Genomic DNA, 25116 nt, shown 5'->3' with positions numbered 1-25116 from the left:
CACCGCTAGCACAGTGGAACTCAGTAACGGCTTTCACACAATTTCATGAAAAATGTAAGAGTCTGAAACTTCAAAGCTTTCTGCAGTAAAATGATGTCACATCGCCATAGGCTTAAAGGTTTGACTTCAAATGAGCAAGATGAAAATTAAGATTTCTTTGGAAAGCAGGTCTTAGGACCCAGGGAAAAGATCCAAGCAAAACAATTAAAAATAATAAAAATAATCTAACTAGTGGGATGGAATATATGGAGGAATCAATTTTAGAAATTTCAGATTTCTAGCTGAATACAGATTACAGTTAACTCACTGTGTAGAGTAGCTAGAGGATTATCTTCTGGTCTGTAATGATGCAGGTCTTCTTAAACTCATTGGTAGCCAAGTTCCAAATGTATTTGCTTTTACAGTATACCAGACCTAGACCAAACATATTGAGTCCTTCATCGCCATTTTACCTAGCAAATGGAACTATTCCCTTTTACTAGCAACAGTAAGTACCACAACACTTTCAGAATGTGCAATCAGTCATACATGTGCGGAAAGTTAATTCACTGGGAGACAGTTGAAACAAGAGAAGTGCATGTCTCTGTGCATCTGGATTGGATCCGATTGAATTTTCACCTGGATGCCCATGGGTGTTCCTCCACCTGGCTCATTAATAAAAACAGAAGTGCACAAGAACTGCCATCTTACCATTAAAAATGACCAATAACAAATATCTCAAAACCACAAAATCTCACACAAAAGGGAAAACTCGCCTCATGAAAAATCTTAATTCATACTTGACAGTGTTTTATTTTGAAATGAATTAGGCTTTATTCTTTCCTAATCCATGTACATTAAATGCCTCTAATCATAAAACGCATGTTTTAGGACAAAGTTATTAAATTATTCCCTCATGAAATTAATGAGAGATTACTGAATTATATGATGAAATTATATGATTAAATTATTGAATTATATGATTAAATTAATATGATGAATAGTATAATGAAATTAATATCCTTTGTCAATAGGCACACAGTCTGAAACCTTTTTCACTTCATAGAAGAAAATTAAAGATTTTCTCTCTGTCCAATTCATTGTCCTTCTATTGCAGGAACTTATCAAATAATGTAAGGAAGATGGATATCATATGTCCTCTTATTCAGTCCATCCTAAGATAAATAAACATAATAATATATTTTTCAAGAAACTGGGTAGCAAGTACATGCAGATGATAACCTTCGCTTTGAAAGCCTAACAACCACTTCACACAACAGAATGCTGTTGAATCTGTCAGCCCGGTATTTAGCTTTATCTAACTTCCAGAGACCCTCAATCTCCATCAGTAGTTTTACATCAAAACAGAGTAAGATATGACAAAATGAATCCCTAATGGTTTTCAGGACAGATGCATGGAAAAAAATGTTATAGCACATATAGTCATAGTAAGGAATACAATTATTCTACTTACAGTCCTTCTCATAGTGAATTTCTTATTTATAAGTTCCCTGAGAAGTTTGTGAGCAGCATTTTGTATCAAGTAATACTATGGCTAAGGCAAAACCTCAGACTTATTATTCCTGTTTCATCTGTGAGGACTAAGCATTATCTTCACACCTAAGCTAGATATTTGAACAGAAGAATATAAGAGTATATGTAGTAATGAAACTAGCCTAAGTTTTTTCCTTACTTTGTTCAAGAAACATACAAATTTTTCTGATACATGCTTTGAATCAGACAGCTAGATGAACTGGAGATGACTGTGTAAATTCTCATGCACACACAGTAATCACTTCAGTCTTACAAAGTTACTTTTATTTATTAATTGCATTTTCAATAGTTATTCAATCAATAAGATTTATTAAAAATAAAAATTCTGCTTTCCATAAAATAAAGCAATAGTTAAGTCACTTTTTTCACCTCATTTTCTGAAATGATGTAGAAGCAACAGCACGCTTAGGTGAGATAGAGTCATCTTCATTTTCATGCAGACGCTTTCTCGTTGTGGCCGACTAAAAGAAAAATGCAGCAGGATGGCTACATTAATCAGGTAAGACAGAGTCCGACTGTTGTATCTGCTACATAATTACAGATGCTGGATAAAATCTCCCTCCTGTAGCCAAAACAGCAGCAAGACTAAATGTTTCTCTACAATGATCTAATATGTGATCTTTCTCACATACGACACTGACCTTATTCTATTTCCTGCCTCGACTGCCCCCGACTGCCCCCAAATTTACCTTTAACTACTATTTAAAACAGTGCTAATTAGTGTCTTGTAACAAATGTTACAATACCATTTCTAAGCTTTCATTAACATGAGAATTTTTCTTTGAATATTAAATGTTCATAAATTGAATCCATCAAAATATACATGTTCATGTGTTTAATTTTAAATATACAAATAATCCTTTACAGCTTAAGATACTGTTCTTTCAATTCAAAGTATTTTGCCAAAGCACAAAAGTCAGTTGCTTCTATTCAGAAAGCAAGTGAGACAATTAGCAGACCACTACATAAAGTCAAAATGCACACCTCTGTAGTAAGTTCTCCATTTTTTCTGTTTTTCTTATTACAGATTACTTTCAAATCTAGTTTCTCTATGCATCAGGTATTAATCTTCAAATAATCTGTTGTACATACCATTTTTGATGTTTGCGGTGGATTCATAGTGGCATTTGTCTGAGCAAGTAGCTGTTGAAATGTATTCTTCATATTCTCATCCTGCGGAAAAAAATAAGCAGTAAACCTAAGTAATATATGGAATATTTAAGGTGGATCAGCAATTAAGGGATGAATGAATAAGTAATGAAAACAAGAGAGTAACTTTTTTCCTCATCATTTAAAAATAATAATCATCATCATATAGTGCTAGGAAAAAGGATCTGTAATGACAGTCCCAGATTACTACAAAAACATTGCAACAGTGTTGTGTCAATTCCTCCGGTATTCTAAGGTTTCAGACAAAAGTCTGATCAAAAGCAAGTGATGACTATCCTAAATTGAACACAAATGTGATATAGAATGAAGTAACACTAATTTTGCAGCAATTACATTATGTATGATCAGGACACTGGTCGTTTGAAACATCAGCTTTATTACCCAAGTAAAACTTGGAACGTGCAATTTCTAGAAAAGATGTTCTACCCAAGAGGAATTCTCAAGAATAAACACTCTCAAGGACCTTCAATAGTTACTATCAAACTTTGATCCAACCTCCCCTCCTCCCTCCCACTTCCCCGAAATAAACATCATCCTAACTTGCCCCAGAGTACCATTTTGAACAGGTGGTTTACATACAGTGCTGGTAAGAAAAAAAATAGTTCTGTAGTTCTACAAAGAAGTAGTTTCCCTTAGTAACTACTTAGCTAATACTAGTCAAGCTAAAACTGAACATACAATGTCATTCAATGAAGTGTAACAACACTGAAAGAATAGAATGTACAGGCTAGGAGTTTGTGCAGGTAATTTACTAGTCAGCCTTATCAAAAGAGGCTTTTATCAGGACTTGAGACCTTGCTTTCCCCGAAACCAAGTTCCTTGCTCTTGAAAAACAAGAATTTTGCCTATAGTCTTACATGCTGTTCTCATGACAATTTCCCTTTCTAACACAGTATTTTCATTTCCACCAGCTTAGCATCATCGGTATTTTGGATTTGGGTAGTTTTTAACCACATCTGAACCTCCACTCCTCCGAAAAAAAGTTGTATACACTAAGAGAAGAACCAGCTAAAATACCCATACTAAAACAACAACTTTCAAACAAAACGTTACATTAGAAGCACTCCACTGTCACTTCTACCCTAAGTCCATATAACATATTAAATGTTGCAAATGGAAAGTTTCACTTTTAAAAATCAAAATTGTTACTGTCAACTGTTACATTATTCATAGAGCATACATATTGCTACACCGTTCCCTATTGTGACAAGTTCACTAGACAATACAGTTTATTTACCAGAAGTGGTAAACCAGCAGCTGCTGTTTGGGGAGGGCAAGTGGGAGATGCACTTGGAGCGAAGTAGACTCAGGGATGTCATTAGTCTCACTTGTGCATGAACAGGTCTGACTGCAGAAGCATTAAGGGGAAGAAAGGACAGCATGAGGTAAAGAAGGCTATCACAAATCTTTTCTCAAGTTAGTTTAGCGGAAAGTCAGATGTATTTCAAGAGGAAAAGGCAGCATATAGATTCATTCTGGTTCAGCAGCCAGTGACCAGAGGTGTTCTTAGTCTGTGTTGGGCAACCTCAGGGAAACAGGAAATCGGTGGAAAAAAAATAAAAAAAGACTTATTTGACATTGTATACTCCCTGTTCTAGAAATAAAGTCTCATTCTCTGGTTTCAGCAATTTCTCCAGCAGGAATTTTATTTGAATGGTTACTATGGATTACCTGCAAACCCTAAATCAGACTTCCAAAGCTGAATCAGGTCTTGAAACCTTTCCTGGGACTAAATGAAGTAAGCTGCTCATAGTCATATAATACAGATCATTTCCTGTGGCTGAGCTTTTGAACAGTGACTGTAGGTTCACCAGCTGAACAACTGATCTGGAACCAAAAACAGACATTTATTCTAAATGACTGACTGAAGATAAAAGGTGTTATAACTTTGTCCCATAATGACAGCAAAGACTGGGGGACTCAAAGAGAAGTGAATGGGATGTTCACTGGTAGAGGCACAATTAGAAATAAGGAACATCTAGCTTCTAAGGGTTTCAAAAATTTTAACCATTTTTTGGGTGGAAGGAAAGAATGGAGGTGGATTCTTATTCTAGTCTATGGAGTATTGCAATATCTCCTTTTTTGGTTCAATTACATTCTTAAGCAGTACAGAAGGGTTTTGATGTGAACATCCAATTTATTCTACACCGAATTTGGACTTACCTATTTTCAGTGTCACGTTTTGACTGTGTCTACCTCTGAGTTGATAGTCAAGATATTTTTTTCACTTACACAACAAACACCTGAGCTTTTTTTCAGCAAACAACCAAAATAATCTTGAACCTTTCACAAGATTGCAGTAACACAGAGGCAGACACAGCAATTAATTGATTGTATGCCTTTCAAGTATGTTTTATTAAGAAGTACCTACTTGGTTGACATGGACTTCAGTGAAGTTATAGCTGGAACCTCAGATGACTCATGTAAATACAGGTAAAATATATCCACTGAATAGTACTCAGGTTTAAGTGGCCCACTAAGTTTTAAAGTTTTAGGTTTAAATGAAGAATGGAGTAAACAGCACAGGTATTAAAACACTAATTTGAAAACAGTACTGGTTTAAATAGAGCTGTAGAAATGATGTTTTGTTTTGAGAACATGCATACTTATCACAGAATCACAGAATTGAAGGCGTTGGAAGGGACAAAGATCATTGGGTCCAACCCATGGGTCCAAGTTATAATATCTGAAAAATTCTCTAGTGGACCCCAAATCACTAGAGGAGGCTAATATGCATTAGCTGCACACAAAGCATGAATCTTGTGGATTTTTTTCATACTTCATAAGACAATACTTACAGACAACACAAGAGGGAGTGGGGAGCCAGTAGCTCCTTCTTACTAATTGCAGTAACAGGATGTAAGCAGCTTTTTTGGTGGTAGTATTCAAGGTGTGTGATATGTAGAACTGAACATATTGAATGTTGGCCTTCCAAGCAGGCAGTGTACATTACCTATAAATAACTGATAGTAAGGGATCATGAAGGGAAACAGCTTAAAGAATGGCATTTGAATGCTGGATGACAATTGGATTTGTGAGTATGATGTCTTATAAAATTTTTTGTCCTGTCTTCAAAAATCAAACATAGTGGCAAGAGCTGCCCCTAAAGGGAATATATAGTCAAGATGCTAAGTTTATGTATCTCAGTCTTAACTCATCAAAATCACTATCATATTTCCCCTTCCCCATTATGCATATCAGTGATTCTTAAAATAAGCATAGCATTGTTTAACAATAACCTACCCTGCTCAGAATCATAATCAAAATGTAAGAACCTACAGTCGATTGACCCACTGTAGAAGTTACACACAAAATTACAGTAGTAAAATCCAGGAATGACAAGAACTATTTCCTGATGCCCAGCAGTATAATTAGGACAAGTTAATGACTTTCAAACATTTGTCAAACAATTGCATTTTTTGTCTCAGTAAACTGCCAGCTGTTGATTTCTGAGCAATACTCCCTTGCTATAGAAAGCATACCATGCTATAAAAGCAGCAATAGGAGGGGGTTAAGAGCTAACAAAGGCTTTGCCAGGGACAGCAGCCAAGAAAACAAGCACAGCGAAAGACTGAAGGGGAGCTAGCTGCCATTGCAAGAAGAAAAAAAAAAAGAGAACAGGAAGAGAGGAAAATCTTTGTGGTGCAGAGAACATTTGAGAGAGCAAAGAAGCAAATTTGCTCTGTACACTGCAAAAAAGTCTTACAGCAAGACATACAGCAAGGTACTGCATGATCACCTTGCTTACAGCTGATAAACACTGCAGCAGTCTGTTCAAGATGCTTACTCTGGTTTGAAGTTGTTCACCTGGCAATTTGTGGCTATGGTATCTGGGCTAATGTCATCCTACAAGCTGGGATCTGATGGCTCCTCTTCCTATGTGTCATTCACAATGCCAGTGAAACAAAGAATTCACAGACAAACAGCCTTTTGTTCCCCTCTTCTCTGTCTGAAAGTAGGCAGCAGAATCCCTCTGGTCTTAATACAGCCTGCAGAAACAGTATAGTCAGCTGGCCCGCAGGCAGCAGTGCCTGCCCATAAGAAGCACCAAGTGACAGTTGCTCCTCTGCTGGCTACTGTCAGGGACAGCCTACAGACAGGTGGAATGAAGCCCTAACTTAAGGTAACAGTTGTTATTCCCAAGAAGCTACAGAACTGAAGCTCTTATTGCCCATCACTGTATCCCTGTTATGGTATTTGCCTAAGACACAAGGATCAGGTATGCATAGATCTCTGGTGACCAGAGTAGTCACAGTTTGCCTGCTTCCTTAAAGAAGCAAATTACACAGTATTAACAAAACCTCATAAAATTCAGGCTATTGAACTGCCTTTGAATTTACATCAAGGAGTTATCCCTGTAACAAGCCAGCCTTGCTGTACTTTGGTTAAGAGTCTATTCCTACCTGAAGCCAAGGATGGTCTAAGGCTTCCTCTATTGTAGCACGTTTGCTCGGATCCACTACTAACAGCTTCTTCACAAGATCTAGAGCTAAGATGAAAAAAACAAAACAAAACAAAAAACAAACAAACAAAAAAACAGTTGGTTGATACACAATCAGTAAATTCATTATCTGAAACTAAGTTACACAAGGTGCATGCTCCAAAACTACGTGCAGCAGCATGTTTAATAACACTTGATAGCTGTGCCCAGAAGACTGGCTAAGTAGATCACTTTTCTTCTTTCTATGCCCAGAGAGCACTGAAGACTAACCATTTTTCCTTTACATGCACAGGATTCAACACATATACCAAATTGCCAAAATTACTCGTACATTTACTGAACATGTCCAGCATTTATGTTCTGTGCAGGCATAGGTAGATCAGCACTTTCCTAAATATGGACATGCAAAAATAGCTTAATTTAGTTTCCTGTTACCAGAGAAATAACAACAGTTTATGGTGTCTTGGAAAGCAGATCATCCATCTGAGATGAGAAAGAAGAGACAAGATATATGCATGTATGCTCAACTTGATCATATAAACTTTACTGTCTTCTGAAACTGCTTAATAAACACTGTGAAAAATAGAATACTTAAGTCATATTTAATGACTCCTAATCTTCCATAAAGGAATTTTGGCAAGATTTACTTTTCGTTGTATCTGATTATTCTGTTACATGCATAATTGGGACTATGTATGACCATAACATAATTTCCATTCCCATATATGTCTGACATATTATTGAATAAGCTTCAGGTAATTTAGGAAGGAGTTATATTTGGCAAGTTTATTAGAAATAGAATGATCATACCAGTTATGAGAAACTCTTCTGCATACACAAAGTAGTACTTAAGGCAAATAGTGCAATTATTTTGTGCATATTAAAATGTCCTGAAGAAAAACATGCAGATAGTAACCACCATTTTAGCTTATTGTGCAAAAAAAATTAAAAAAAAAAAAGGCAGACTACTTAGTTTAGAGTGGACCAAATAGTTGACTCCACAATTGTGATTGATACTTGATGGTGCTGGTCTTTGTGCTCCAGGCTTAAAATTCCACTTAGTTTTTCTCTTTTGGAATTCTAATTCATACATATCCCTTAAATTCCTATTATTTTTGGTTCAACACTTGAAGAATCTTTGAGGCAAAGATCTGTTGACCAGCTTGATAAAGTTAGAAGAAAAAGTGAAAAAAAATGAAAAACAGACCTATGTGCTTAAAACTTCTATATTTTTGGAGTTAATAATGCTAAATATTACTACAAAAGGTACTGGTGGGTAGCATCTCTTCAAGGAAAATGTAATTGTTTGTTGTAATGGTCCAACTTTGAAAAAAAATGTATTAAGAGCCTACTTAAGAAATGTAAATATATCAACATGCAACATATCACAGAGGTGAAAAGAAGTTCAAAGAAAACAAACAAATATGGCAAAAGAGCTAGATATTCTGCTACCTATTGTAATGGAGTCATACCCATGCCTGATACATGTTTCCATTCTTTTGAAATGAATGTGTATTCTCCACGAGTGATTTGATCTTTCAGAGATAGTTGAGTGTTTTGCTCATTAAATGGTGGATATCCACACAAGCTATATAAAAAAAAAAAAAAAAAAAGAAAATAAATTAAGTAACACAGTTTTTGTCACAGTGAATGCAAAACTAGTCACACATTTTAAAACATCCGCTATCACAGTGTCTTTTACGTGTATACATTTTTAAACACACTTTCACTTCCTACTAAATATACTGAAGTTGCCAAGTCTTGAGCCATGTATGTCACTGACTGCCCAATGAATGTAGCATCTCTGCAATATCTTACCATACAAAAAGAATAACTCCTAAGCTCCAGCAGTCCACAGCTCGGCTGTATCCAGCAGTCCCAAGTGAATTTAGAACCTCAGGAGCAAGATACGTGGGAGTACCACATAATGTTTTCATAAGAGAAGTTTCTCCAAGAATCTTGGATTGTCCAAAATCTGTAATCTTGTATTTAGAAACAGTAACACCACATATTAGGATTGATTGTACTAGAACATATCATATTGTCAGTATACAGCAGGAGGTAACATTAAAGAATATCATGAAAAGTGTAGATGAAACAAATGGCTTTATAGAATCATCTAGGGTGGAAAAGACCTTCAAGATCACCTAGTCTATCAGCTTGACCTACTAAGTCCCATCACTAAGTCATACCGCAATCTCACTGGATTGTTCTTGATCCATACAAAAAATATGGCAAAGCCAATTCTCTTATTTTCTCCAAAATAATTCTCCATTATTTTGATATCCATGTACGATCCAGTGGTGTAACTTCACTGACTACAGGAAAAGCTCACTAGAAAATACAGGCAAACTGTAACTGTGTTCTCTAAGACTGCAGTTGCCGGTTCTTCGTCACTTGCAGCAGCTCTTGTTTTCTCAAGCATTAAGTTTCCTGTTTTCAAAGCACAGTTCCAGCACAACTACAAACAAAATTTACCCCAAACGTTACTAAAATGTCAGTTAACAAAAACTGAGAAGATGAGTAGGGAGAAATATAGAAGAGGATCAGACTTCACCCTAGCAAAAAGCATTCTCAAATGTGGATGTTAATGGGCAATCTGAGAACAGAAGTATTCTCACTTATTAGATGACACTACTTGAGGACTAAGCATTTCAACAAGAAAATCTGCTCAATGTTTTATATGAAAAAATATATTTCCTTCAAAAAACAGCCTGGATATTTGTGGAAATGCTGTCTGAAATTCATATTTATTATTTTTAACAATGTAGCCACATTTAAAGTTGTACTCAATTAAGTGCTGTACAAGGTATTAAGCATAAAATTTCTCAGTTGTTCTTAGATGTATGGATTGAACTATCCACAAGAGTAAAATTAAGCATATGAAAAGCATGAAAGTTTTAGGTTACTTCACAGCTTGTATGAGTAATTATAGTTTTTTTTGAGTTACATTGTGAGAAAGAGTACTTCCATTCTTCTCCTTGAGCAACTACAAATTTAAGTTCCCTTACCTTTATCAGACATGTCTCTTCAGAAGATGAGAGTAACACATTCTCTGGCTTTAGATCTCGGTGTATAATTCCATTGTCATGGAGATACTAGATATAGGAAGAAAAAGAGACATCTTTTTTAAAACGTAAGCTTTCCAATTTTTCAAATAGCAGTGGCAGGATAAGTGAAATGATTGTTAAGAGACATGTACACATTTAAACCTACAAAACTCATGACTTTTTAAAAGCCAAAAAAAGCAACTTAGAAACAATTATGCTTCAATTGTCAATCCACATGCAAGCAGTGTGTGTAAAACTGAAAAGCTGTTAAATCCTTCCCACTCACAGAAAAGCTATACTTCTTTCCTCATGGCAGTAAAACAAGAGAACTAATGACAGGCAAAATTCTGTGTTGCAGAAATTCTGGTTTTCCATCTCTCTCTCTTCCTTCTCTTAGTCATTATTATTGCACAATCATATTCTCATAAATTCAAGTTCACATTTTGGTCTGCAAAGACAATTAAGATTTCCATGCTACAACAACCCTTACAATTTTGAGTAATAGTAGGCAAATTTAACAAACACCTTAGTTGTCAAAGAGCTGCAGGCTGAAAAAGAGTTCAAAAACTTGGTGATACAACTAGGAAAAATGAATAAGGAGGTGATATAAAGCTGAAGTTAGGTTAAATTATAAAGAATTTTGAAAAAAGTTGCTTCTTTGTGGCAAATGCAGAATTGCTTTCTTATCTGTAGTTTTGAAGCCTACATGCAAAGTCTACTATCTAGTTTTCTACTGGCTCTAAATCTGAGAACAAACTTCTCGTTTCATTAGGAGAGCATTTGATGGCAAGCAAGAATTAAAGTTCAGTCATAAAAGACATATTATGATACAACAAAATCTGTGCTAAAGCTAGAAACAACTAGTAGTTCAAAATATCTGCTAGTGAAGTCTTTGCATTTACATTGAAGCGATGTATAAAGTAACGATACCACTTTTATTACATGACCTGCTGTCCCGAAAGCGGAGAGGTACACCAGCCTTCTGATCATTTTCATGGCCCTCCTCTAAATTCATGAATTTAGAAGCTTATGTAGCAACTCAATATTTAGTCTTTGAAAATCTATTATATAGAATTAATTTGTTGTCTGCTGAACCACAATGCTCATTCAGGAGTTCATAGTAAGCATCTAAGCACTACTTTTTGCACTGCACTGATGAGTCTTTGCCCATACACTGTGAGAAATCTAACATGATAATCCTGCCATTAGTGAGCACAGCATGTATTACTGCTTTAATCCCTGTTTTGTGTTTGCTTGTTTTTAAATAAGTAAAAGAGTGTAAACCTATTTGGCTGTATTGAGGTACAGAATCTCATTAAACTAAAATATTAAGAGTACTGTGTTGATTAATCGTGCAGGTTTCAGAAGTGACAAATGACAGAAAAAATCACCTGACTGACATGCAAATGCATAACCATATTTTTCTTGGTAGAATTCATATTATGTACCTTCACAGCCAGTAGCATCTGATAAAAATACAATTTGCAGGTAGCTTCTTTCATCTTGATTGGCCTTGACACTCTGTCATATAATTCTCCTCCTTCCATCCTAAAACAGATGTAGGTAACATGTCAATATATTACTTCCAAAAGATTAATGTTAGGAGCAGGATTCTTGTTAGACAAGAATGAGACCAAAATAATTTAATTTGGCTATTTTGGCTACAAAGAAAGAATATATTTCAGTTCTGAAAATGAATGAGCAATGCCCTAAACACAGTAAGTGCATTGCTGACTAAGGCCTGATCTTCTGAGTCTTCACTACTAAGAGTTCTAAGATTTTTTGATCTACCTCCTAATTATGAGCTCGAAATCAAATCAGCAGCAATCCACAATAGCAGCACAGTGGGTTACTATCCAAGGCACTAAGTGTTTTCAAAATATAAAAGGATCTTCTCCTGGTTATCCTAGTTTCTGATTTTAAGAGGTTTCAGATAACAGAACAGAATGGAAGGGGACAACAACAATAACAAAACACAAAAAATCCAGAACTATTTATGCTCTTTTTGGTTATGAAAAACATGTCATGCATTTAGTTTCACATCAGTTACTTACAATTCCAAAACAATGTAGTAATCCTCTGCTTCAAAGAAGTTTTTGATCTTGATTAAGCAAGGCTAATAAAAAAAAAACAAAAACACAGAAGTAGAACCACTTGTAAAAACTAACTTTATTAACAGTGTATCATCTTAAATTTCCTATTTTAATATAATTTCAACCATGCTAGTTACATTAACACTTATGTAACTGACTAATGCATCAGGCTTTGGCAAACACTTAAATTCAAGTCTGTTGTCTTCTCCCCTATACCTGCACATATAAAAACATCCAATTCTTGTCATGACTACATGTACAACTCAGCAAGCATCCTTATTTTTTCCAGTTGTCACTTTCCATAACCCCAATATTTTCTTTATATGGGATAGTTCATTAATCTATGCAAGCTTTCTCTTTAACTAAAGGTAAAGAAAATCCTTTTTTGGGGAAAGGCTGTGAGGGGAAATAAAGAGGGGAAAGTGGATAAAAATCCAAAAACTTGCCAGTGGAATCTGATCTTTATATTTGGTTATCTAACGATATTTACAAAACCTGAATCAAGGAAAGATTTCTTCTACAACTATGGTTCAGTTTGAAACCTCCTCTGTGAAATTTCTTCCCAAATTTATGTCTGTTACTCAAGTTTTTAAAACCTTGTATCTGTTAAGACATAGCATACTTAAAAGAAGGGAAAAAAGTGTTTATTTACTGCAGTAATTATACGCATCCCTTTGTATATTTCCTAACACATAAAATTGATCTTTAATTACTACACTAGGTCAGTGAAGCACAGAAGCGCAGTATGCAGCAAAAAGGAGTAAAAATGTACAGTAATACTCACATGATCTATTTTCTTCAATATTTCAATTTCTGTGTTGATATTAAAAGCTGGGTTCTATTAAAAAAAAAATCAAACATCAAAGAGTAGCACAGCAATATTCTGGGAAAAAACACTTCAGAAATGAGAGACAGTACCAGAAAAGCCATCATTTCATTTCCCTTGCAATTTTAATGAATATAGCATACAATCTTTTTCAAAACCTGATTAGGTGCCTTCTGTGAATTAGCTGAATAGACTGCTTTTATTATTTGTAGAAAGATATTGCTCTGGACATGTCATTTCACTGCAGGTTAGAAATCTTCACCTAAGTTCCAACCTAAAAATTTTGGCCAGCATATTGCAATACTGTCCTTTTAACAGCTTCCCTCCCTCTAAGATGCTTCCCATGTGGGCTACCCCTAAAACTAAATACTACTCAAACTTAGTCTTTAGCAAGAAAAAAAATAAACAGTATCTTTTAATCTCTCTGTGTGGCTTAGGCTCAACTCATGAAAGCAACCCAGCAGGCTTTTTTATTCTTCTTCCAAAACAGATCAATAGTTTTTGAATACACAATACCAAATCTGTATACATTACAGATGCAGTCCTATCTCTGTTTTGTACAATGACATTTCTTAGCAAATATAACTCATAACAGCATATCTTAAACTTCATTTTAAATTTTCCAAAATTTAAATGTTTAAAATTTAAAATGTTCCAAAATTACATTTTGCAATTTTCAATCAGATTAACGTCATAAATTCATCTGAAAATAACTCTACTTCTTCATATGAACCAACACAAATGTAGATGATAGAAATTGTCACTGATCTTGTACTTAATCTTGCACTACTAAACGTTATCTAACTCCCACTACTCCAGCATACAGAAGTTTCTGTTCTTCATACATGATACTGCCATCTTCCTTTCTGTCAGCGTAGATTGAGTCAGTGGCAAAGAGCTGAATTACCATATTCCCACTATTTGTGGCATCATTTGTACATCTCCAAACGTAGTAGTAAGGAAGACTAACCTCAAGACAAATCCTCTGAACTTCCATCAGTAACTTCTCTTCCATTCTGTAATTCTGCTCCTAGTAAAGCCTCATAGCACCCTTTCCTCAGTAAGACACCCTCCCACCTTAGTATTTTTGTCCTTGCAGAAGTATTTTCCAAATTAAGTAGTAGTTCCCTTTACTGCACCCTATGAAATGCTTTGTCAGTTTGAACAGATTCCATATATTGTATCTGTACACTCTTTTCTCAAAGAAATTCATAAGGTTACTCCAACCTATTTTAACTTATGTAAGTTGTGCAGCTGTGGGTTTATTAAACTTTTCCAATCACTTTCAACCTCTAATTGTATTTTTTTCTTAAAAGTTCATCTTATACCCCTTACATAAAATTAACATTAGAGTAATAGATTTGAAGTTGCTCAGATCTCTCTCTCATGTTAGAGTACAGCCACTTGGCTTGTTCTGAAGTCTCAGGCTTCTGCTGTAAGACTAGACACATGAAAAGCCTTTCCCAAAAGGCTTCATACAGTTTTATTGAAGAGTGTTATGATGGAATATGCAACAAAATTAGCAGAGCTTATAAATCTTTGGTCAGACTGCACTAACAATGTAACTTTCTGGTATATTTTGGGACATACACCCCACGGGACTCCCCCCTACACACACACTTTGTGATACCACATTAACAAGCAGTCCTGAAATAATGAAATGTGGTCAAAGAATAAGAACAAGTATTTTCTAGGGTACTGTATATATTCTGTAAGATCAAAAGACATTTGGAAATTACACACAGAAGACGTTAAGTCAGAAAATCCTCTAATTGAAGAAAGGATTCAGACAGAGGGAGTCAGAGAGAAAGGTTACCAAGTATTCCAAGCCCACTGCAAGATGGCCAAAAGACAGAAAAATGTAAATACTTACTGCCTCTCTAATACCACTTGCCATAAACTTCCGTTTATTGATTATCTTTACTGCAACTTTGTTACAAGTGCTCTTCTCAAATGCCAGTTTGACTTCTCCACAGGCACCACTACCATGAAAGCACAGCTATGTTAATCCTTACAAATACAATTCAAAACTGACATAACAAGTATAAACAAATTAAATGAAGGCATTTGCCTAAAGAAAGCTACACACAATTGGGGGCTGTTACTTTCCAACTTTCTGAATATTACAGGTTGTCCAAAACTATCTCAGAAAGCATTCAATAGTTAAGAAGTATATTTAAGGACTGAGTGATGTCAAGGGTCCTATTCAAAAACACGGGAGTAAATACATACAGCAAATGATCTGTTTGTACAAAGGGTACCAATGAATATCAAACAGAAGCTGTGACAGCATTTTCCCCATACAAATGTAGAACTTAATGAGAGTTCTCTCCAAACAGGACTGCACAAATCTGAAAAACAGGTACTTTTTATTTTTAATAAGCAGCAGTTTTATCACTGAAAGAAATCCTTGTATTTTGCACTCAGATTTGTTTCCATTTAACTGTTCTCTTATGAATTCTTCACCAGTGGCCAAAACAAAGATTTCTCAACATCTAAAATAGCCTCTCCTTTTTCCTGAAAATAGCCTTTGTCGTTAGCCTGAAGACTCCAACAGTGATGTTGTAGAAGGCTATATTTGGACATAGAGCTCTTTCTCCTACTTCCTATTACTGATAACATGAATACACAAATTAAAAAACTTGCTAACAATCTACAAACTTGGTTCTCTTCTAAAGAAAAACTTGGGTTTCACGATTACTAGCAGGTTGTAAACCCAAGCCAACTAGAGGAGTAAAGCCAAAATCCTCATTTAAGCTGTTGTATAGAACAGGTTTACGCAGATGTTATCATACTTTTCTTTTTATTATTATTTGAAACTTGTTTAATTGTTTAACAGATGAAACAGAGCTATAATCCAGTGAAAGGATTTTGCTTTTATGGTCTAAATTTGAAAGAATAGTGTGCTATAATTGGGGAAGAAATAAAGGAACAGTTTATCACATTTCAGATTTATTGTCGCTACTACTACTTGGCCTTTAACAAAATAATTCCTTCTACTTCTATCAATGATGTTAAATATAAAACCAAAGGTAATTTTCTAGAATTTTTGAAAGAACTAAATTTAAGAAATCCTGTACCTAAAAGCAAACAGTAGATAAAGCAAGAGACATAACAGCATATTTTAATATAGTGTTTTAAAGTAACTATTAAGATGCTCATCATTAACACTTGTTATTCCAGTATTCTTCTGAAAAAACTTCACACTAAAAATCAAAGTTTTCAGATCCCAGTTTCCTCCTTTTAAATGTAAATATACGTAAATAGTATTGCATGTAAAAAAAAAATAGACACATAGCTATAAGACAGAAAAAAATGTTACTTTGAAGTCTTGAGCAATTAATTCAGTAATCACATAATCAACTGCTTTAAAGCATCTTCTATTTCTGAACACACAAGCACAAATACTGCATTCATCTGCATTCTCAGTACTCTGGTATTAATAAATGCAGTGTGCCAGTGTTTTAGGCTGAATCTGTTTCAGAGAGACACCTTACCTCTAGGGTAAACAAAGTATGTTCTAAGTATCAGCTTTAGAACATTCACATAAAGTGAAGCAATTAAGGAAATATACTGGTTCATGGTCTTTCTTAACTTACACACCAGTTGTTAATCAACAAAATACTTTTAACTGCAGCCAGAAAAGCATTTGTCTGTAGGATCAAGTCTCACTGATTCACAGCAGTTAAAATGTTTCCTGCCAAAGAGATTCTCAGTTAGATATTTCTGCTATATTTTAAGTGGTACAAAGGGGCAAGAACAAAAGAATAGGATGCTTCATTTTCATTGAAACTCCACAATAGTAATTAAACCACTTATCACAAGCTATTAGTTTGGTCCCAGATATCCTTGTACTGACCCCAGGAATCTCAGTTAAATCAAAGCATTTCAATCCTTATCAAATTGATTTGCTGCATGTAACAGTCAAAATATAAAAACATCAGGAACAGTACCTGATGACTCTTACGTAAAACACCTTGAATATTTGTAGGATTGTAAAAACTAAAACAGCAGCTCAGTTAACATTGGTAATAATTCTAGCACAAGGTATTGAAAACAGTAACAAAATTAGCACTTCATATTGCTGAAAAGATGCTTACCTTCCCAAAGTCTTTGACATGATATATTTCTCTCTGAATTCTCTAGGAAACACCAACTGATCATCCACCATAAGATCAGAAAATACAAACACTAGGAAGATGAGTGGAGATTATTTTCCTGTTATTAACTTCAAAATAGTTATAATGAATAACTAGACTTTCTGAGCTTTTATAGTCAACAACATAACTAAGCAAATGCTGCCTGCTAGAAGCAAAACAAATATTAAAAGATTAGACAATTAAAAATATATATGAAAAAAGTCAACTGATTCTGCAAATTACACGAGCAATGGGTTAAACAAGGTGCTGTCATTACTGGAAAATGGTATCTTTGGTATAAGCTTCACAACACTGCTTAATCAATTAACACAACATTTAAGGACAAAATAGCCAACCATGTCAGCTTCAGTGAAGGCTTTTTGCTAAGAAAGCAAAAGCAAAGAAACAAGCCCTAAAACCTCCTAATTTTTAAGAGTTTTGTTTTGTTTAAATTATTATTATTATTACTTACAAATATCTTACTATACAAAATCTTGTAATTTCCTGTTTTTTCCTTTCTTTCCTTGAATAGTTTATTTCCCCATCCCTCCCGCAACACACACAGAGCTACTGAAGGAGTTACAAAAATAGAAAAACAACTATAAAAGTTTATACTCTGGTAAGGTGGTTCCTTATGCAGCTTCTTTTAATTTTTTTTATTTAATTTTATTTTTTTTTTTTAGGATTGAGGTGGATATGGAGAATTTTATGCAAGTACAGAAACATCATAGCTATGTTCTCAGCTGTTATTTTAGCTGTACAGTATTCACAAAGAAGCTCAACTTGCAAAGAATATATTCAAATTATTGCAGAAAGGACCTCTTGATCAACACAGGAGGAATCTACATGTTTTACAGTATATTTTACCCTTATTAGTCTGAATAGACAGTGCAATTTCAGAGTTGTGAGTCAGTGGAAGTCTCCTCCCTTTTCCAATGAGCTCTCTATTAATGAAAGTTCCATTTGCACTGTGATCTTCAATATAGGCAACATAGGATTTTTTTGGACCCATTTCCTATGAGAGAAAAAAAATCAGGTAGGTAACAAAAGGAAAAAAAAAGAACTTTACAGTAATGACATGACAGACTGTAGAAATTTACTATTGTTGGCTCAGAAAATCAGACTAAGGTTATTTCATAAACCTGGTAATGGAGCATTGCCAAGTATCCTATTAAAGCAATCCACATCTAAGGTATGTAAATTTTGATTTCATTAGGAGCTCTGCCAAAGTCAATCCCTGCTAACATGAAGAAAGACAGTTAAACCTTTTTAGCACCTACCCTAAAAATTCGGAAGTGCTTCTTGCTATAGTTTTGGTAGAATCCAGTCTCGGACAATCCCAGCTTTGAAAAACTATAATCACAGCTTTTGTCTCTTCCAAACCAGTATTCATCATTCACGCAATCTGCAGAGAAAGGGTATGCAAATTGGAGAGAGAACACAGAATTGCATAAGTTACTAACTATGGCACTATAGAATCATGTCAAACACTACTAAGGAGGATAACAAAGACATGTTTCTTCAAGTTTACTTGTCTTAATTCAGACAAAACACTATGTACTGTCAATACCTTACATTTTGCCACAGTGTAATTTTATTCTCTGTATTAATAGTATAGTTTTCCATTCACCTTCATCAATACCTAGAGACTTATATGATGTATAAACAAAAATTATGAAATGGAAAAATTAAGCAAGTAGCAAAGAACATGAGTACTCCAGAATTCCTCTAAAATCTCCTCCAAGTCTATGAAAACTGTGTATCTAGGTACTCAATGTAAACTTTGGGATGTAGCATGGAACACAGAATTACTGCAGAAGTTGCACACTTGTACTTAAATCTGGTTGTACATGATGTGAAGATGACACTGCTCCCTACCAAGCTGCTCATAACTTCTTTTTTTTTAAGGTGCTACAAACAAACTGGGAGATGCATTGTAGTAGTTACATACCACAATTGCTGAAACCTTTTCCAAGTGCAAAGAGTCGACCCCAAGGCTGAGGAACAAGCTCTTCAGGTTCCTGATCCTCAGGAATTGATGGAAGCTCTTGAGTGGGAACGGTGTCCAAAGAACTGAGGGTCCCAGAACTTGAGGATGACTGGCTAGCACTCTGTGATGCACTAGAAGAGGAACTGGTACCACTCTGTGACTGTTGGGCACCTTGAGACTGCTGCACTTCATTTCCAGTCTCTCGAGACATGTTGGCTTCAAAGAGAACATTTAAAAACCACTTACTACAGCAAAGTAATATTGACAAACTTTCATATACAGTCCCATTATCATACAAATCTATTTCCAGTCTTCAAATAAGACTCTCAACCAAAGCTTGCGTGTGTGTTTGCATATATTTAAATATCCCCCAAAATGTGTAATGACTTTTTGTTTTAAAAAAGTATGTAGTGCTCCCTCTACCGGTTCTAAAGCAAGTTAAATCTTATTCCCAGATTTTCACTAAGGGTCTTCAGAACTCACTTGATTTCACAAATACTTGGGCAACAGTCTCTGACAAAGCACTCCTCAACAAAGCAGTAACCATTACAGTTCCCCAAACACAGGAAAAATAAAAATAAAAAGGAAAAACTAACTATAAAGCAAAAGTAGTTGACGTGGAAGGCACTCAGCAGACTTATCCCACAGGCAAGCCTATCTGGTGTCTTGGCTGAGTATTCCTTTAATATAGGTTATAACTTACAAGTTTTCACACCTATCTTTCAAACAGGTTCTATTCGTGATTTTATTCACCGAACAGTCACACCTATGCATAATGTATGGAATGTTTATGTACAAAACTCTGTCAGACTGCACACCCCTAGAAGCTGCTGTTAGAGACAGCAATGGCATCTCCCTGCCCTGCTACCATTGGAATTTAGAGTGGCGGGTGGGTTGCCTTCCTCCCTGCTGAGGAAGCACAACCCGCCAGCCCCTTTACCTTTAGCCAGCTTTCTCCAACAGCATCCGTTTAATTGCACAAAAGGGGCCATTACACTGCCCGCTAATCTTCCCAAAGGATGCTTCCATCATCTGAGGTCATTTGTGCTAACCTGTCAGCTTGCTGTCTCAGTGTATCAGTGTATCTTGGGGTTTATTTGTTCGTTTACTTTTAAGCTGGTTGCCATCCAGCTCCACGCGTAATTCAGCTAGCTCACAAAGCAGCCTCCTTACCGACGCGCTACAACACCGTCCTGGCTGCTTTTTGCATACACGTTCCAGCGCTCGGACGCAGAGGCAAGGCCCGCAGCCTCGAGCACACACAGCCCGCCCCCGGCAGCGCGCTGCTGCTGCGCCGAGCGCCCCTCGGAGGCTTCACCGGAGGGCGGCCGAGCCAGCGGGCAGGAGCGAGCCGGAGCCGGAGCCGGAGCTGGGCAGCAGCGGCCGCCTGGCGGGGCCCGGGACGCTCCGGCGCCAGGCGGAGCCCGCGGGACACGGCCCAGCAGCCGCCGCGCGGCGCCGAAGCCGCTCCCGTCAGCGCCTGCACCCCCCTCGACCCCCGCCCCGCCGCACCGGGGGCAAGGCCGGGCCGGACGCCGCGGAGCCCCCGGAAGCCAAGAAAGGCGAGGGCGGGGGGCGGCCGCCGGCCCCGAGGCCGCGCTCCGGCGGCCCCGCGCGAGCGCCGCAGCCCCGCTAGCGCGGCCGAGGGTCCCGCACGAACCTCCCGGGAATGGCGGCGGCGGCGGCGGCCGGGGCCGGGCCGCGCCCGGGGCCGCACTCCCGAGTGGCGCAGCCCGCGCCGCGCGACCTCCCCGCCGCCCGGCCCAGCGCGCGCGCGCCCCGCCGGCGCTCGCTGCGAACTGGGCCAATGGGGGCCCGGCCGGGCGCGCGGGGCTGCCGGGAGCTGTAGTCTGCAGGGATGCAGGCGGCGCTGCGGCAGCATCTCGGCGGGGCGCGGTGGGCGCTCCGCGTTTCCGAGGCGGCCCTGCGGCCTCGCTGCGTCGGGCCGGCCTCTCCCCCGGCCCCGCGCTGTTGGAGCTGCGGCGGTCCCGTCCCCGGCGCCGCGGGACTGCCTCATTTCTGCCCCAGCTGCCGGGCCCTGCAGCCGCCGGGGCCCCGGCCTGACCTCTTCCGCCTCATGGACTGGTGAGTGCCGCCGGGGCGGCCGGGGGCGCAGCCGGCCGCGGGCCTCACGCCGCCTTCTGTCGCCCGCAGTGACCGCTCCTTCAGCCTCGACGTGCAGCGGCTGCAGCGGCGCTTTCGGAGCCTGCAGCGCGCCCTTCACCCTGACCGCTTCGGCCAGAGGCCGCCGGTGAGTGCCCGGCGGGCCTCGTCTCGTCGCGTCGCCCGCCTCAGCGCCGGCCGCCCTCAGCCCCCGCGCCCCGTTCCGCGCTCAGCGCTGCGGCGGGGCCTGGCGGCACGGCTCGCGGGCCCTGCGGGAAGGGGCGGGCGCTGCCCGGCCAGACGGAACGCGTGGAGGCCCTACCAGCCGTGTGCCTGGGGACTTCTAGGTTTAGTTCCCGAGGAACTTAGAAGAGGCTTCTGCTCACGGACTTGTTGTGGAGGATGATGAGAAGGTGCTGCTGAGGTTCTTGTGATCTTCGTTATGTGATGTGACAAAGCTTACAACTGCAGATAGTTTTCTCCCCGTTCTTTTTATTTCTGTTAAAAATCAACTTTCGATTTTACGTTCATTTGTTATGGGAACGTTGTTTCTATGCAGGCGACAAAGGGTAATCTATTTTGCCCCTTCTTACTAATTTGTTAATAAGCGTTATTTATCTTCCGTTTGCAGAAAGAACAGCACTACTCAGAGCAACACTCTTCTTTGGTTAACAAGGCCTATCAAACCCTCCTGAATCCTCTCAGCCGCGGCCTCTACCTAGTAAGGAGTCCACTACATCCATTATCGATGGTCCATAGTCCATTATCAGTGCACCAATAACAAGTCGTAGTGGTAATGCAATGAATCAATTTTGTAAAATTCCTGTGATACCATCATTCACATGCTAATTTGTGTTCCCCTGAAGAAGAAACAGGATTACCATGGATTTAAAAAAAAGCTTGTCTGAAAGTCATCCTTCCCGCTATTTTAACACATTAGTGATAATTATAACCTCATTCCCTGCTTCTGCCATGCTAATTTGTTACCTGCTTCCTGGTTATTCGTTACCTGCTTTGGCCTTTGGCAGCCTTTGTTATATTTTCCTGCTTTAGTTAACTGCTGATTTTTATGACCACCTATGGCGTGGTTTTTAAGACTTAAGATATTAAGGCTGACCTGGTTTTATGCAGATTTCATGGAATAAGCTTAAAAAACAGAAATTTATCGGATAAGAAGCCTTGCTAAAAGACTTAATATTCAAGAAAATCTTTCACACTGAAATAAATTTGAGAATGTTTCTAAATTCCCCTTTTCTCCACCAGCTAGAGCTGAATGGAGTAGAACCAGCACAAGAGACAGACTGTGATGCAGATTCAGAGTTTCTCACGGAAATCATGGAAATCAATGAGAAATTAGCAGAGTCTAAAAATGAGGATAGCCTTGAAGAAACTGAAACTTTAATTAAAGGTAGGTTGAGAGCTGACAGTTCTGTACAGAATGAATTTATAATCCTGTATCTTGTGTAATATGGAAGTGTCTGAAGATTCTTAAGTTATTCAGTTTATTTATTTTAGTACCCTCGTCATTAAATTCTTCTAAGTCTCGAACTGACTTGCTGTAAGAGCTTTTATTTTTCCCCAAATAAAAATGTTGTCTTTACCAATTTATGCCACTTAAAATCAAATCTGGCTCAGGAAAATCTAAATAACAGTACCTATTCTGATGACAAAATAGGTATATTTATTGACTATAAAAAGAAACTTCTCATTCAACCTCCACCAGATCAGGGCAAGTAGATTGCTCGAAAGGAAAGAACCACTCAAAATAAAGTTTATTAAAATACCTGACTGCACACATGAAATAATTTATTAATTTATTCAGGTATTTTATTATTTTCATCTTCTTCAACTTAGCAAACATTGTATCGATTATTGTTTTTATACGAGCAACTTCCTTGTTTATATTGTTGATAACCAAAACATTGGGTTTCTTGCTGTGTTTAATTCTTTACAATAACAAGAGCATGCCAAAAGCAACAAGAATTACTAGAATAAAAACTAAGTAGAAAAGAAGCAATTTAATAGTAGGTAGATTTCTGGGAAGCTAGTGAACACATTGAGTGAGGCATTGCTGTCTGTAAACCTGTCTAAATAAAGGAGTACGTTTGAAATGATAATAAAAATAATCGCCAGCAATAATATGGGAAGCCTTCTTGTCTCCCAGAAGACTATGATACTAGTAATTGTTTCCCACCACAGCCAGAATGCATTGGTATTAAATATACTGAGTATGTAACAAAATCTGAATAATTTGTTTTACAGTAAAACGAGAAGAATTGACCAAAGAGGTGACCGCAGCTTTTGAAAGAGGTAGCTATTTTAATCAAGTATTTAGTCGCCATATATATGTTATGAATGCTTAAGAAAAGCCATGTTCTCCTTTTTCAAACATTTTCTGAACTACTGAACAGAAATACTGTATAAACAATTGCTCCTGTTTGATGTTTAAAAATAGATGCTTCTAAGCTTGACCTTTTGATTCAGGAAACTCAGGACCTCACATTTGTATTTGAACTTTTTTTTTTAGTTTCAGTTAATTCCATTCACATCAAAATGACCACTTTAAACAGGAGCACAGTCATTAAGAATTTTTGTTTGTTTGTTTCTCCTAATACTGGGAAGGACAGACTTTTCTCATTCAAATTTATGGCCTATTTGACGTTTCAAACTTGAGTTTGGGGAGTTCTTGTTCTGCGGACTTGAAGCTGTCAACAAAATAGTCAATGCTTTTCTTTGCAGCGGAAGTCTGGAGTGCCTACCACTGAAGCCATATAGCAAGACAGGATGCAATGCCCCATTTAGTCTAAGGTATTAGGGCCTTCCTCCGCAGTAATCAACGTAACTTTATTCCACAACCAATTAACGGGCAGGAGCTTGAATCATTTCAGACAACACTTTTACACTGGGAAGACGACTTTTTATTTTTCTCCTCAGTCTCAGAGTTCTTTTACTGTTGGTTTATGTAGTGTGTGCTGCAATTGTAAAACATCAAATGAAAAGTAGTAGCAGCTAGGCCTGCACGTGAAGAATTATAACTTTATAATATGCCATTCTTTGTACTGTGAGATTTAAGGACTTCATCTGTTCTTGTTAGTAGGTGATAAACCATCTTTCCCCTCCAATTACTTGTTCTGTTAAGGAACAATTGTTTCAGTATCAGTTTGGAATTGCCCTCATCTGTATCAGAGTGCTATGAATCTTGCATTTTTCAGTGATGGTAGTTGGTCTAATTATATATGTTCCCCCATTCTCGAAATGTCTGTATGGTCTTTATACTTAAAATTCCTCAGTGGCTACACCAATACTAAAGCCACTTTACAGAAAAGTCACACGTCCTTTCTCAATTGTGTATTTTTACATGTTTTGTGGAACACCTCAATTAAGGTGTTCCAAAACCTTCAAAGATGAAAATAACAGACACCATGTTTTTAATAGTATATGGGTTCCCAGTGCTTTTGCAGTTCATAGTTCCGAAACAATTGCTGTCAATGAAATCTTGAGATCCATTTTAAAAATGAAAACTCAGTCCTCCCTCTGTAAATTAGTAATTTTTTATTTCATTTCAGATGATCTTCAAGAAGCTAAGAAGCTTCTAGCCAAAATGAAATATTTTGCAAACTTAGAGGATAAACTAAAGAACAAGAAGATGCCTTCCTGATACTGCCTCCTTTATCATTAAGAGTTAATGTTATTTTCAATTAAACATCTGATTTAGTAACCAAAATCAGAAAAATGGTGTTCGCCTCCTACATTTTTCTTAGTTTTAATGCT

The 25116-nt window shown here is 37.6% G+C and overlaps 2 protein-coding genes and 1 long non-coding RNA gene across 7 annotated transcripts; 2 read left to right on the top strand and 1 right to left on the bottom strand.

The window, feature by feature from the left end:
• Positions 1–788: 788 nt before the first annotated feature.
• Positions 789–21511, bottom strand: CHEK2 (checkpoint kinase 2). 5 transcript variants are annotated; one of them, XR_011088578.1, is made up of 17 exons: positions 20455–21511; positions 19204–19458; positions 18533–18657; positions 18120–18267; positions 17214–17304; positions 14987–15095; positions 13072–13125; positions 12249–12310; positions 11643–11742; positions 10156–10242; positions 8963–9126; positions 8617–8732; positions 7107–7192; positions 5502–5666; positions 4375–4530; positions 2626–2706; positions 1958–1994 (listed from the first exon to the last, which is right to left on the bottom strand). XR_011088578.1 is itself a non-coding variant. In XM_068654151.1 (16 exons), the coding sequence occupies exons 1-16, from the start codon at positions 21257–21259 to the stop codon at positions 1145–1147; spliced, it is 2385 nt and encodes a 794-aa protein (XP_068510252.1). In that variant the 5' UTR covers positions 21260–21511; the 3' UTR covers positions 789–1144. The 5 variants fall into 5 exon arrangements, 1 of the variants encoding a protein (XP_068510252.1); XM_068654151.1 differs by lacking the exons at positions 4375–4530; positions 5502–5666 and adding an exon at positions 789–1154 and having other exon boundaries at positions 1903–1994; XR_011088577.1 differs by having other exon boundaries at positions 1945–1994; positions 4375–5666.
• LOC137841355 (uncharacterized) lies at positions 1150–19704 on the top strand. Its single transcript, XR_011088583.1, has 3 exons — positions 1150–2032; positions 17785–17871; positions 19161–19704. It is a non-coding gene; the product is annotated as an uncharacterized lncRNA (long non-coding RNA).
• HSCB (HscB mitochondrial iron-sulfur cluster cochaperone) lies at positions 21320–25078 on the top strand. The gene is made up of 7 exons (XM_068654231.1): positions 21320–21327; positions 21412–21493; positions 21699–21758; positions 21977–22066; positions 22609–22753; positions 23608–23655; positions 24912–25078. Exons 1-7 carry the CDS (start codon positions 21320–21322, stop codon positions 25001–25003), a joined length of 525 nt encoding a protein of 174 aa, XP_068510332.1. The 3' UTR covers positions 25004–25078.
• Positions 25079–25116: the final 38 nt, after the last annotated feature.

This window comes from Anas acuta, chromosome 17 (assembly GCF_963932015.1).
Source record: "Anas acuta chromosome 17, bAnaAcu1.1, whole genome shotgun sequence".
Lineage (NCBI taxonomy): Eukaryota > Metazoa > Chordata > Aves > Anseriformes > Anatidae > Anas > Anas acuta.
This window is presented reverse-complemented; position numbering and strand designations above follow the sequence as displayed.